General features: G+C 38.8%; 2 protein-coding genes across 2 annotated transcripts in view; one reads left to right on the top strand and one right to left on the bottom strand.

Annotated features, from left to right (window-relative positions):
- Positions 1–3,711, bottom strand: part of LOC137973162 (asparagine synthetase domain-containing protein 1-like) — a 17,252-nt gene extending 13,541 nt beyond the window's left edge. Inside the window, exons 1-4 of the mRNA XM_068819921.1 lie at positions 3,543–3,711; positions 3,212–3,424; positions 2,074–2,208; positions 1,227–1,367 (exon numbers count right to left, since the gene is read on the bottom strand). Of these exons, the coding sequence (XP_068676022.1) occupies positions 1,227–1,367; positions 2,074–2,208; positions 3,212–3,424; positions 3,543–3,602 (549 nt within the window). The 5' untranslated portion in view covers positions 3,603–3,711. The remainder of the gene's footprint in view (positions 1–1,226; positions 1,368–2,073; positions 2,209–3,211; positions 3,425–3,542) is intronic.
- Positions 1,873–15,000, top strand: part of LOC137973163 (ATPase ASNA1 homolog) — a 14,310-nt gene continuing 1,182 nt past the window's right edge. The window contains exons 1-10 of the mRNA XM_068819922.1: positions 1,873–1,926; positions 3,759–3,910; positions 4,737–4,884; positions 6,653–6,710; positions 7,340–7,430; positions 8,815–8,965; positions 12,200–12,307; positions 12,783–12,927; positions 13,455–13,513; positions 14,762–15,000. The exon at positions 14,762–15,000 is cut by the window's right edge and continues 1,182 nt beyond it. Coding sequence (XP_068676023.1) covers positions 1,888–1,926; positions 3,759–3,910; positions 4,737–4,884; positions 6,653–6,710; positions 7,340–7,430; positions 8,815–8,965; positions 12,200–12,307; positions 12,783–12,927; positions 13,455–13,513; positions 14,762–14,881 — 1,071 coding nt within the window. The 5' untranslated portion in view covers positions 1,873–1,887 and the 3' untranslated portion in view covers positions 14,882–15,000. The remainder of the gene's footprint in view (positions 1,927–3,758; positions 3,911–4,736; positions 4,885–6,652; positions 6,711–7,339; positions 7,431–8,814; positions 8,966–12,199; positions 12,308–12,782; positions 12,928–13,454; positions 13,514–14,761) is intronic.

Here is a 15,000-nt window from a genome sequence, read left to right as displayed (position 1 = left end):
GTGAGTCAGTCGGGATTAGGGACCTTAAGCTGTACGACGGCGACTTCAACAAAAACGTCACCTCAAAATATCTCTTTGCTTTATCATAATTCTTTCGCAGTTATTCTAAAAATAAATTGATACCAGCAGTTACAAAGTCAAAACAGAGAATGAAAGATTCTCTGTTGCATGCTCACGTTGTCGTCAAAACCTCAAATTTGGTAATTTCACGTCGTCCTTATGCAGAGGTACCGCACGAATCCGTCCTAAAATCCGTGCTGCACGTGCAGCACGATTATTTATGCTCTTTTAACCAATGATATCATTGTTTTGCGCCGTTGTTGTTGCCGTCACCGTCGTAAAATCTTAAGCTCCCTAACGACGACGACGGGTAAAGGCCGGTTTACACGGTGCGACTTGTCGGCCCGATTTTTGGCGGCGGCTTTGAAAAAAATCGGCCCGACATAAAAAATCTGTTGCACTGCAACAGATTTTTTATGTCGGGCCGATTTTTTTCAAAGCCGCCACCAAAAATCGGGCCGACAAGTCGTACCGTGTAAACCGGCCTTAAGAGAACGCCACATAACAGTAGGCTGCTTTAATTAGCAAAAACAATAGTTCTGCACGCCCTACACGTGCGTTTTACATTTTGATACATTTCTTTGCCGTTGTCGTCTTGACAACGACGTGAAATGATCAAATTAGAGGTTTTGCGGGACAACGCGAGGAACCTGATGTTGAATTTTCAATTTTCTCACTAAATATCCACACCTTTCTCACCAATTTTATTCTTAAAAATTTGCACTCACACTTTCCATGCCGAGCGACTTGGCAATGTTCTCGTAGTCGTTGCTGTTGTCCCAATCTCGTTCCCAGGGTCTCTCCTCTATGCCTCCATTGTCGTTGTTGACAATGGAGGCGGAAAAGAGAGACCCTGGGAACGAGGTTGGACAGTAATCCGCCAAAATCTATTTATTTGACCACTAAAGACTGTTAACAGCGTTATAAGCATTTTGGATTGGCACATCCAATTTTCAAATGTACAGCGATTCATTAATATTAACCATTTGACGTCCAAACCGGCCTAAACCAGCCAGACAGTATTTTACTAACACCAGACGATTTTACTCGTCAATGGGGAACCCCTGGGAGTCAATGGGTTAATCACTCACTGAAAAACTGTCCCCATTAATTCTACGTTATAAAAAAAAGGAGGGTTGATGAACTATCAAGCTAAAAGAATTTACCAGATTTGTACCATTTGCCACACAGTTTCTCTCAGCAACAGATGTTACTGCTAGAACATCATCTGGATTGGAGGGAAGATGCCATAACATGCTCCGTCGCCCAAAATAATCTCTGCCAAACCACAGCTTTTGCTCAGTGGCCTAAAACAAAAATATTATGAAAATAATTCACTTTGTCTGGTAAAACACATAAAAATGGATCTACATGAAACACCATTCCTGTATATCGTTAATAAAACTGCATGACTAATGTGCATCATCAGCAGCATGTGTGCCATAATTTGAATGGCTTAACCTTTTAGCTCCCTTGGAGTTAATCCCCCTTCCATCTGGTGACTTAGCACAAAAATCTGTGTCAATCTTAGGAGGCAAAGAGATTATTAATCAACAACTATATGAAGTTAGTCTCAGAGTCATCGACTGACTAGACTTCAATAATACAGTACAGTGTATCTTTCTTGTATCCTAGCAGTAACTGTTGTGAGGATAGTAAGTTGTTGTCATGATTGTTACAGATACAGGCACAGATGTCGTTGACCTGCCTCTTTTACGGTGTAGTTCTACAAAGGAATGGAAGGAAGGATGATTGGATGAATGAACGGACGAACAGACAGACAGATAGATGGACCAAAGAAACAACAGGCTGATGGAGGACTGACAAATGGATGGAAAGACAGAACTTGGGAACAAAGGAAGGAAGGTACATGTGCATACAGGAAGGTAGGAAGGGGGAACGAATGCAACCAATAAATATAGTTTCCAGAAGAGAGACTATTCATAAAGTCATCCCATCCTGTAATATATAGAGATGTTTTTTTTTTTCATACAAACGTGCCAGTCTCTTTACCTGCCAGTAAACAAGGGACCATGGACCTTGAACCTTGGCCATTGTGGAAAGGATGTGCTCAGAGTGTGTGACATCCGACCTAGGGCTCGACAAAATTTTCATCAGAACTGAAGTGTCGTTTTCTTCTTTCTTTACCTAAAAGGAGATCATATGTGTAAATCGATCAATTCCCTGCTAGCAGATGTCTCTTTTCTTTTTGCTTTTTCTGGCCCGACGAGGACAGGAAAGACTCTACCTCTGTCACGAGTCGAAACTCACTTTAACCCAACCGCCATCCACAACCTTGGACCGCATACCCTATGATACATGTACAGTACATGTATGTTCACTGACAGTGATTTGAGACCACTGTGTCCCGTGCATTCCTTTAGAGTAATTCTGCTGTTGTTAAGACCGAGCCCACACAACATGGAGTATTATGTAAGGATTCAGTTGCTAAGTAACCACTGCACCAGTCACTGGTGGCTCAGTTGGTTGAGCATCGGGTTGCAGTGCGGGAGGTCGTGAGTTAGACTGCGGCCAGACCAACACTCAGGGTCTTTAAATAACTGAGGAGAAAGGGCTGCCTTCGTAATTACATCCGCAAATGGTTAGACTTTCAAGTCTTCTCAGATAAGGCCCGGGTTGCTCAAAGCATGGTTAGCGTTAACCAGCGTTAAATACCATGGAAACCTATTGGTTTTGATAACTCTTAACTGACGGTTAGTGTAACTGGGCTTCGAGCAACCGGCCCAAGGACTATAAACCGTAAGCACCGTCTCACAAATATCTTCCATGTTCATTAGTTCCCTGGGAGATGTTAAAGAACCCACACACTATTCAAGAAGAGTGGGGGATGAAGTTCCCGGTGTTGTGGCTGTCCTCTGTGAGTACATGGGTGGGTGGGTATAGCAGGTCCACATCAGCTGAATAGCTGCCAAAATTTCAACCTGCTCAAACTTATAAATAACACAAGACACATAAAATAACATGCACATGATCAACACAGTGAGTTTCGACTCATGGAAGAGGTCCCGTACACGTCAGCCCTGCGAACCCAAAGAAAAGACTCAGACCTCTTCTCGCAAGGAAATGGATCGACTACACACAAATAAAACTGAGCACATTTGGCTGAGCACTAATATTATGATCACGTTACCTTAATTCCACCAAATATTTCTCCATTCCAACACAAAATGTTCCCAAACTCATCGATCAAAGGCTGGGGAGTCATCTTGCCTCTTAAATGAAGAACCGTACTTGTCAAGGTCAAACAAACTGTTCTTTGATCATTTTTAAGACAAAGCTCTTTAATTCCTCGGCGATCTGGTCCTCTTCGCGCGATATAAGGAAGTATAGAATCTGACAAAGCCTGAAATGAGTGAATTTTCGCTTTCAATACGCAACGCAACGTCATAAAAATACAGAAAATTAACCCGATCACTGCTTGACATTTTAAATCAAGATTTAAGAGACTTCGATTCTCGAACCTGAAAATAACTCCTTGAAACTTCGGTGTCTGTGTATAGACAGAAGCAAATTCCACACATTGTAAAATGTAGTTAAATGAATTATATCATTTACTTGAACCTCTTAAATGAGGGATTCTTTTTTTGACAAAAAGTTCTTCCTTGTCCGCCATATTGAATTTTATGCAATGCGCCTATAGTTTTATGGTCTGCGGTATCCCTTTTTTCTCATTCCAGTTCATCTTGTCGTCATCCAAATTCAAGATGGCGACCTCTAACGTAGACGATTTTGAACCTCTAGAACCAAATATTCAAAATATCATCGATCAGGAATCCTTACGTTGGGTTTTTGTCGGTGGGAAGGGAGGTGTTGGAAAGACAACTTGTAGGTGAGTGGTCGAGTAGCTCTGGTAAATTTTTAGAAGACGTTTAGAAAAATAAGACTCTTACAATAATTTCGCAATATAAGCTTAGTACATAATCTGGAAAATTTATTTTGATATCGGCCAGCGTATAGCATGTTGACTTTTCAATCACTACGGGCCTTTTTGTTTTTTTTTTCATTTTTAACGTTGAGTCAGTCTGTCTATTTTAAAATGTTTATTATGTACACTTCACTCAAATTTAACACTGAGGAAATGAGAGAGAAAGCTAAGTCCGAGTTGCTGTTTGTCTCGGTATCGAAGTGAGGCTTGGTGCTCAACTATTGAAAGGGAAATGAGTTTGATTTGCACAAGAATACGCAACTCATTTCCATTTCAATGGTTGTGCACCAGGACTCACTTTGAAACTGAGGCATGCAGCAACTCGGAAATAGGCTATTGTCAAAGCTCCCTTAAAGTCAAGTATTTACATGTAGCGTGTGCGATCTTTCACGTTCAGTCATGTTCCTAAGCGTTCTTGTCAATTTATTATTATTATTATTATTATTATTATTATTATTATTATTATTAACATATTTACATGTACATCTGATCAGCTGCTCAGTATCCTTTACAAGATAAAACAGGGTTACAGTAGAGTTTAATAAGAGTAATTAAATTAATTAAAATAATTTATTGTTCTTAAGAAAGATTGTCATGAATACTTGTACTCATAAGCTTAAAATAGTAATCATCAGCCAATACAGGTGACCACCTATTGAATTGACATTCTTTGGTTTGTTTGTTTGTTTGTTTGCTTGCTTGTTTATCTTTTCAGTTTTATTTTCCTTAGTTGCAGTATTGCCTTACAACTTGCCAAAAGGAGAGAACGAGTTCTAATAATTTCTACAGATCCTGCTCACAACATATCAGATGCGTTTGACCAGAAATTTAGTAATATTCCAACCGAAGTAAAAGGCTGCAACAATCTGTATGCTATGGTAAGCTAATGTGTTATTTGAGGGCAGTTAATAAATTAATTCCCGTTTTGTATGTCTATAAGTTTTATATTAAATTTTAAACAAAGAAAAAGAAGAGCTTATTTGAATAACAAAATATTAGTATAAATACACAGATGATTATACAAAATCGCGCACTCTCATTGGCTCGCTATCTCGGATTATGAGCCGATAATCACCTCGACGGACAAAATGGCTGCCAGTGGTCGTTTTGCCACTGTAAGTGAAGATGATTTCGATTTGAAATGTTTTTTTTTTCTCTTTTTTGAAATAATCACCTGTGTATTTATACTATTAATTATTAATTGTTAAGTGTGAATCATACCAGGCGTGGATCCAGGGGAGGTGAAATGGGTGAATTCTCACCCCGCCCCCTTTTTCTGAGCTCCCCCCCTCTTCTTGCACAGACCTCAAACACCTCAACCAGGCTTTGGTTCTATTACATTATTACAAAAATTCACCCCCCCATTTCAAAATCCTGGATCCGTGCCTGCATACATGTACGAATCATAGATGTAAGTGCAAATTAATGAAAAGCTAACATTGCTATACCAATACTGATCAAAACAAGTAAAAACTTCAGTAGTATTACCCGGTACAGTAATGCACAATGAAATTTGACATTGATATCTGTGTGATGAAAGGAATCCACTCAATACACATAATCATTGTTGTTATACATGTAATTGACTCTTTGACTCAACCTGTATGTGTACATTACATTTACACCTGCTGCTTTATTAAATGCATGTATTATGAAAAACAGCATATTGGGACATCACTAAACCATGACACACATGGGCATAGCCAGGATTTTTCAAAGGGGGGGGTCACAGTGTGTCAAACAGAGGGTACTCGCGTTTTCGCAACCTGAATATTGTAGGTAGTTTGAGTAAAAAACGGCTTACAAAGGAGTGGGGGGGGGGGGGTTCACGGGCACCCCAGGACCCCCCTAGCTACGCCCTTGACACAGCAAAACACCAAAATGGCGAAACGCTGCATAACAAAACACCATGTATGCCCCCACCATACATTGAATACTTACCAATAAAGGTTGGATTTTCAGATTAAAAATCGTTTTAGGCCTACAGCAGTAATTAGGCCTAATTAGGTCTAAAACATTATTGCTTCTAATTTAATGAGATTAAGACTAGGATTCGGATTAAAATTGAGATTAGGAGCAATAACATGTTAGGCCTAATTCCTGAAGTGACATTTAGGGCGCATTCTTTTGGGACTATTCCGGAAAAGGAATACTCTGAATAGACGGTAATCGTGTTCTTTTGGAACCAATTTGGCAGATGCTTTCTTTTGGAAATTGGTATTCCATGTATTCTGTTATTCGTAAACCGTAATAAGAATTACTGGAATAGTCCCAAACGAATGTGCCCTTAACAATCCCAAATCCAAGCTTTGTTGGTTAGTATTGTATGGTGGGGTTGTACATGTGACACCAAGTCTTGGTGTTTTGCTTTGCTGTTTCGTGGTTTACATGTAGTAATGCCCTTTACGTTCATTTGCTGATACAGTAGCTATTATAGATCCTCTAGCAAGCTAAGTACTGGAATGAGAAGAGAACTTTTTGAAATTGTGTGGCATACATGTATGTGAATGTACCAGGTCTAGTGCTTTGTTTTCTTCTAGCATACATGTATTATTTATGTACATGTTAAATAATTTGGAAGGCTAATGTAAGGGAAATTTATCAAAGATAGATGTGTGATTTTTTTTATCCCCCTTTTTCTAACAGGAAATAGATCCTAATGTTGGTTTTTCGCATTTGCCAGATGATATTTTTGATGAGCCAGGTATGTCACCACAACAATGAGTGTAAGTGTTCAATAATGGTAAGATCAGCAGTCACACCTGTCCATTAACGAATGTCTAGTGCCAAATGCTCCGACCCATGAATGGCAGTCTTTGCAGCTTGACTACAACCCTCGTTCAGGTCAAAAAGCCAAGAGCTTTTACACTCAATTTTAATTACATTGTTAAAAGTCAATGGAGGGTGTAGAAAGAACAGTTAGAACCACTTCATTGTAGCTTGAATAGACTGTAAACAGTCTATTCAAGCCTGATCAAGGGTACCCAAATAGGTTTATCAATGCACCAATGAAATTAATTATTTTATGAAAACTGAATCAAATAAATATAAACATATTTTTTTGAAACATTAACAGGGGTGATTCAGATGTCAATGGGTTTATCAATTCATCCATCCATTCATTCTTTCTTTCACTCATTCATTACATTATCTGTCTGTTTATTTGTCTGTCCATTGATTGGACTCATGTCAGCTGATTTCATCCTTATTGTTTTAGGGATACATGTAGTCTTAAAATTATATGTAAATAAGTACATGTATGTTTATTCATTTATTCATTCACTCACTGATCCTCACTTACTCACTCATTCTTTCATTCATCCATTCCCACAGATGTGATGTCCATGGGAAAAAAGATGGTGAAGGAACTTCTAGGAGCTTTTCCAGGAATTGATGAAGCCATGAGTTTTGCTGAAGTCATGCGGTATGTCTACTAGATATATAGGTCAGGTGTATTTTCCTGACATCACTCTTGACTTGTGAAAAACATTTTTGTATCTAGACTGTTACATCTTTTTCTTGGTCAAGGGTTTCCTTCATGTCCCTGTCCATGCATTCTTTTGTTAATTTAACCCCAAACAAGTGCCTCCTGCATTGAATACTCTGGTTGACGCAAGATTATTTACTTGTCAGTGCCCAGATCAATAAAATTGCACGGTCCTTATTTTACTAAATTCACTTGACTCAAATCAACCAAGAGTTTTGCCGATGGATTCTGTACCTGGAGAAAATACCCTGGTTGAACTGAGTGGGTACATGTAATTACATGTATGTATTGTTCGTATGTACATGTTGTAGTTAAGATTTTTTCTTGGATAAAAAGTTTTTAGAGTGGTTTGATTTTTACTTTCCTATTTTGTTTCATTTATATTATACATTATTATAATCCGAAAAAGAGGAAAGTGAAAAACAAGCTTGTTTGAAACAATTTAATTTAACCCAAGAAAAAGTTAACAAGAACATATACATTGTACTGTATGTGGATCCAACAAACTGGATAGAATGTATAGAATTAAATGCTGGCTACAGTGGTGAGGGACCTGTCAGTGAGTGCTGGAGCAAGAACTTGTCAGTGCACTATCTCTGATAAACAATTCAGGGAAAATTTGTGCAACCACTTTACTTCAATCAATCTAGTAATAATAATAAACAAGAAAGGGTTATGTTTTCACAAACATTGGCCGTGTAGCAATATATTTCAACAGAATTAACTGATTAGAATGTAATGTGAAGTGCTAGTTTTGTACCCCATATGACCCATGTGAGCGTTAGCCCTACTAATGGAAATGGGCCCACAAAAGGACAGAGAAAAACTCTGACCAGGATGGGAATTGAACCCACGTCCTTCGGGTTAGATCACCGCTGCTCTACTGACTGAGCTACATGTACAAGGTCAGACAGGAGCTGTGGGAACTGAAGATGTTAAATTTAAAGTCACGGCAATGAGCACGTACAAGCACAAGGAAGGATTAGTCGTTTTTGCAAACGTTGGCCGTGTAGCAGTCATATTTCAATAGACTAATCTGATTAGAGTGTAATGTGAAGTGCTAGTTTTCTACCCATATTGAACCATGTGAGTGTTAGCCCTACTAATGGAAATGGGCCCACACAAGGACAGAGAAAAACTCTGACCAGGGTGGGAATTGAACCCACGACCTTTGGCTTAGATAGTGCTGCCGTACTGACTGAGCTACAAGGTCACATGAATAATTAATGAATAATTCGCTCTCAACTGAAAAGGGCTAGCACTCAAAACATCATCCATTTATCAAGTTTTCTGATAGAACCTTTTTTTTTCTTCTTGACAGGCTGGTTAATACGATGGACTTCAGTGTTGTTGTATTTGACACAGCGCCAACTGGCCATACACTCAGACTGCTTGCCTTTCCATCCATTATTGAGAAATCTCTTGGAAAAATTCTAACCCTCAAGAACAGTTTCGGACCATTTATTTCACAGGTGCATGGTTTAGATGTATATTAGGTAATATCAATGTTGGTTGGTTTCTACCATTTTGAAGTGTAAAGCACAGAAATGAGTTTGTTAATCAATCACTCCAGACTATTAATTTAAAACTTGTATCACTCCTGGCTGTGTCAAAAATAATGACTTTTTGTGGTAAGAACATCAGTGACACTTTTTTGTTCTTACCACGGTCAATTACATGTACTGAACAGAATGATGCATTTTGTTAATGTCAGTGATAACCATTCTAAAAATTAAAGTGCTTATGGCCTAACAGTGCAAATCATCTAATTTATTAATTGAGTCATTCTATAATAGGTATTATGATACATTTAACAATAATATGTGACCCTATTTGGGAAAAGGGGGATTAAGGTGAATTTAGAAAACAACGTTTTAACGCGTTTAATCGCGTTCGTCGAAACGCGTGGAAACGCATTTTTTGTGCGTTTAAACAGATTTTTAACGCGTTTAAACAAACGGCTCTGTTGCGCTTCAATTACTGCATTTCGTATGCTGAAAAGTACGCTAATTTAGTTGTATTTGAATGAATAAATTACCTGTTCTATAATATGAAATGCGGAGATTAGAGTGCATGTCTTCCAACCCACTGTGTCAAAATGATCAATTCATCAGCAAACTTACCTTTAGCCTTTCCTTTTTACATTGCAGTAAGAATCACATTCCGTCTATAATAATTTACTATCCTTTTTTCTGTGAGCGCCTCATGCGCACCGACTTTAGCCCACTTGCAGTGCACGAATCTCGTGCTATCAACAACGGCAACCAGACAATTAGCACACGCAGGAAAGAAGATTCGGTTTTCGAGTCTTCCTAAGAATGGAGCAAGCCGTCGCATTTGAGCCTACGGATTCTGCAGACAAGAGCCAACGATATTGCTCAAAGAAACGCGAACCACTGAACGACGCTTCAAAAATGTTTCCATTAGCGCATCAGGTTTCACCAAGAGGCTGGTCAATCATTTGTCTCAAGCTTGTTTTAATATTTTTAAACTCTTTAAAATTTTCACATTCTCCTCCTTCGTGTTTTCCTCTTCGGAATTTTTGGCGACAAAAAGAGCACGTCGCCAGAATGAAATCGAAGTGATGACGCCGCTAGCCTTCGGGATGTGTCATATGTTATCACTCGAGTAGACTGGTCACGATGTCGTGACGCTCGCCCCGCAGCAACTGAAAAATCAGGTTTTCGCCCCATAGCGACGAAAAAATTGGATTGTTTGTACCATTATTGATAATGCCTCGAGAAAATAGAAATTACAGAAAACAGGCTGTCAACATTTAACCACCTTCAGAAGGACGTAATTCAAAGAATGAGCGAATCACATAAACATTTCATCGAAATGTGACAAAGTAAACATCGCATTGACTTGACCAAATACTTCTGGGTTGTGTAATTCTCTCTACTGTTATCGTGGGGAAACAGAAACCTAAATATCCAGTTGCGAGAGAAGTAGGGAGCGATTCAGTGAAACTGGGAACGTTTTTAGATTCGCGAACATTTGGTAGTATCGCAAGTATTTACCGGTTTTTCTGATCAGCGAATTGATTTTTTCGGAACTTCCTTGGTGTTCACGAACAGGCTTTCCATCGGATAGTCTTAATTTATTTGTTACGGATTCTTTCAGTTGTCGCTATAATAATATAATTATTGTGGGACTGTGAGAGAAGTAGCGAACGATTTAACGAAAGCAAGAGCCGTTTTTCGCTATCTTTATGACCGGTACCTTCCGGTGTGATTAATGGCTCGAAGTTGAAGCTTTGGCCGAAGACGCTGAATATATCTGCTCTCGTTCGCTCATGAAATAGGTTTCCTCTGCCAAATGCAAATTACCCGCGAATGTTTCGGGAAGGTTGGATGGGTTCAGAGAAGTATGATCCATTTCTTTCAGAGCTTTGCTTTTTTTGTTATTTCAGAGGTTTAATTGAAAGCGCTATCATATTGTTGCAAGTTATCGTGCTTGTGTCTTGGCGCTTCACTATCTGCCTATTCAACCCCTTTTCATTATCGCAAATCATAAACAAACAGGAAATTAAACAAACTGATGTCTCCTTTTGACAAGTACTAAATGACCAAAAAGTCTAAAATTTCGGAAGGTTGCGTGACTGATCGCGACAAATATGTGGATCAGTTTATTTCTTTTGAGCGGTAAACAGCAAGTCGTCGATCAATTTCTTTTCTAATGGCTTGAACGTAACACTTAAATGCAGCTTTAGTTGAGCCCTGTCATGATGGTACGAGTTGTTTTATCTTCGTTCGGTTACTTGGGCCTTGGTCGTCGCCGGGGTCGTCGCTCAGAGTCGGAAGACAGCCGCTATGTCAACTGCCTTGATCAAACATGAATAAAGGAAAAATGGTAGTAAGTTTTGCATGTGAAGAATGCCTCAGCTGGTAACCCCAATGCAGAATTTTATTTGATTGATTTATAAGTGTTTGCGACTCTACTAAGACCAACATGAACAGCATTCAACAATCAACGTTCTGTTGTACATTTCTAAAACAGGATCGCACATGACAAGAGAAACCTACTGACGACCCTCGCTAATCACAGGGTACACATCAAAGCAAACTTGTGCTTAACACCATCTTGAAAATTCATTTGTACATTCCTCACTTCATTTGAAACAAATTTCTATTGTTTATGCTCATGATTTACCGTTAGAGTCGCTAAGTGAGTGTTTTGTTTTTTCCTCAGAGAACGCCGCCAATTTAGGCATGTTTAGGTTGGACTAATTCGCATTTCTTCTCTTTTCCGAGTACTTGCAGCGACTAAAACAATCAAGATTTCGATGGTTTGTCGAGCTGCACTGTTTAAATAAATCACAGTTAACCCCAGATGACACCCAATAATAATATTATAGCAAGCAGCCATTTAATTATGCGCTCACTTGAGGTAAATTAACAGCGTTTAAACGCGTCGTTTGTGTAAAGCTTTTCCGACATGAAATCTTACGCACGCGTTTTTTTCGCGTTTAAACGTTGTTTAAATGCGTTTAAACGGTGTTTTAACGCGTTTGCGTTTAAAACGATAGAAAACGCGTTTTTTTGTTATTCACCTTAATCCCCCTTGTCCTAAATAAGGTCACATATTGCCATCAATACATTATACGTTGTACATCAGTAATATTATTCTTGGTATTTGCTATCAGCACAGTTTTGTCAGTAAATTTAAAATAATAATAAAATACCGTTACTTTTTTTATTTGTCAGTTTGGCTCAATGTTTGGAATGCAAGACTTAAATGCGGATTATATGGCCAATAAACTAGAAGACACCTTACCAGTTATACGACAAGTCAGTGAACAGTTTAAAAATCCGGTAAGTGTCAGGACACTGAACTATACACACTATAGTGGTGATAATCTTTGTACATACTCTTAATGAAAGGACAAAGCTATTAAAAGATCAGGAGAGTAAATGGTTCACAACTGCTTGAAGGATGGATAGTGCTATTCATCCTTTTGTGCTATATTACCTCACTATTTTAGTATAATAATACTGTATTATACTACATGTCAAACAACTACAATTCACCTTATTGTCAGTGGCTTGTGGTGGATATTTACCACACCGCTTCACCGCTCGGTAAATATCCACCCTGGCTAGCCACCTCCCCTCTGGTGAATAGTACTGTTTTTAATTATCTACCGGTTAGCTTCAAAGGCCTGAGCTTCAAACAGTCACACAACTGGTCGTACATGTATACTGTACAAGCTGTTCGCTTGTAGTCACAACTCCTGGTTCTGAAAATTTCGAATCAACTCATTAGTTTGCTTTTTTTTCTCTTTTTCAGGACCATACAACATTTGTATGTGTATGCATAGCAGAGTTTCTGTCCCTTTATGAGACAGAAAGACTAGTCCAAGAGCTCACCAAAGCAGAAATAGACACACATAATATAATTGTCAATCAACTTGTTTTCCCAGAAAAACAAAAAGGTAAGGTTTTAAGCAGTTATCAACATGTTTAGGGTGTTGGGCATGTGTTTGGTTGCGCCTTTAATCAAATCCCTCCCTCCTTTAACTATGGCTGGATATATCTTTTGAAAGACCGAAGTTCAAGGCCAGCACGCATTGTTAATAGCCAGCCAGTTGGTTCCCTGTGCAGCTCAGGGATCTTTGACCATTTTATGTTCTTTTTGACTTATTACTAAGTCTTTATTACTTTCAGATTATTGAAGTGGTGTGCCTGTGAACTACATGTAGTAGCCAACATGTAGCCGTACCCTCCCCCCGAAAGAAAAGTGGGAGGAGGGAGGGAGGGTACGGGCTACATGTAGGCTAGTGTTCAAACTAGTTCCATAGCTATTAGTGTACTCCCCCTCTAAAACAAAGCCTTTCTTTCTTCAAGGAGAGAGGAGAATTTCTAGAGTTCTCCACAAAAGACTCTTTTGCATATATTATTTTGTTTTGTCTGATTAGGTCATTTTTCTGATTTTTCGATGTCTTTGTGTGTGCGTCTTTAGGTACGGCATGCAGTTTATGCCAAGCAAGAGCAAGGGTACAAACCAAGTATCTTGAGCAGGTACGTACATGCAGTCAGAAGTTTTCAGTTGAGTTTTGAAACGAATTTCGTGATTGGCTGGGTTTGAGTGTTATTTAGAAAGATTGTCTCAGTTTATATAACATTAGGTAGCTTATATTAAGCACATGACGTTTTTTGAGATGCGTGTGTAAACCGGGAGAGAACATTTCGAATCCCAGATCTCTAATGGAGGAAAGATACTTACATGTAGCAAATGTAAATGTGTGTTTTGTGAAGACAAGTTAAAAGGGAAAACAGCTCACTATCGGTTGCCGTTCGTGTCTCAAAATTTTCGCGTACTTAAGTTCCCAATTGTGTTTACCAAACAGTAATACATGTATGTATTTTGTGGTGACACGTGAAACAACAGTTAAAGGTGGCTCTCCTGTTGCCATGATAACCTATAACTATCTCTTATGTCACAATATGGAGAGCATCTAATGTATTTAGCAATAATTTGTGTTTTATATGTTATCACGGACAACATCGCCGCTACGTGACAGACCATTGTGGAGTCAATCCTTGTAATAAAACAATCTCTTGAAATTATTGAGACTGGTTTGAGCCACCTTAAAAATTGACGTTTGTATAGATGGTCCAGCTATACAGTCGTAGCTAGAGCTCATTCTCATGTGAACTGAGTAGTGTGTAACAGCTGCTAATTAAAAGAATTGTTACTCTCACCCTGGACAGAATGGTTATCCATTGCAGGGTTACCGAGCTCGTAGCCGAGTTAGTCGCTATCTTCTCGTCATTAGGGAGTTTAACAAACGACAACGGCTACGGCGTCGTCAACGCCAAAAAGCAGTAATATTATTGGTTAAAAGAACCAAAATGATCGTGCTGCACGTGCTGCATGCTTTTTTGAAAATTTTTTTCTCTCGCGTACTCGTCAAAACTACTACGTGAAATGACCAAATTTAAGATTTTGACGACAACGTGGACAAACTGCAGTGATCTTTAAGTCTCGCTCTTTACTTCAAATCCGTCCGTACCAGTCCAGTGATAGGACACTTCGCACATATTGTAGAATGTAAACAAGATTGAATAATCCCGAAATACTTAGAATAGCTCCAACGTATATTTTGAAGTGACGTTTTGGTCCCCGTAGCCGTCGTGGTTTCTTAAACTCCCAATTATACCCATGTGGGAAGCAACAGTTTGGATCAAAGTACACAGATTGCCTTTTTTTAACCTTTTTTTCATGTGAGCTCATATCATATGTTTTTTTTTTTTTTGTTTTCCCAGATTGAAGATTTATATGAAGACTTCCATGTTGTTCGTTTGCCACTTTTGGCGCATGAAGTCCGCGGAAAACAGAAAATCGAAGAGTTTTCAAAACATCTCGTCGTATCTTACTCAAAATAGCTTGTGGAACAAAATTAGTCACTTTATTACCGCTAGAACATATTTATAGCAATTTTATTGGAAGTAGTCACTTGTCCTAAGGCAGTCGACATCCTGAAAAAAATTAATTTTTCTGCCCA

The sequence above is a fragment of the Montipora foliosa genome, chromosome 10, assembly GCF_036669935.1.
Source record: "Montipora foliosa isolate CH-2021 chromosome 10, ASM3666993v2, whole genome shotgun sequence".
In the NCBI taxonomy this organism is placed as follows: domain Eukaryota; kingdom Metazoa; phylum Cnidaria; class Anthozoa; order Scleractinia; family Acroporidae; genus Montipora; species Montipora foliosa.
This window is presented reverse-complemented; position numbering and strand designations above follow the sequence as displayed.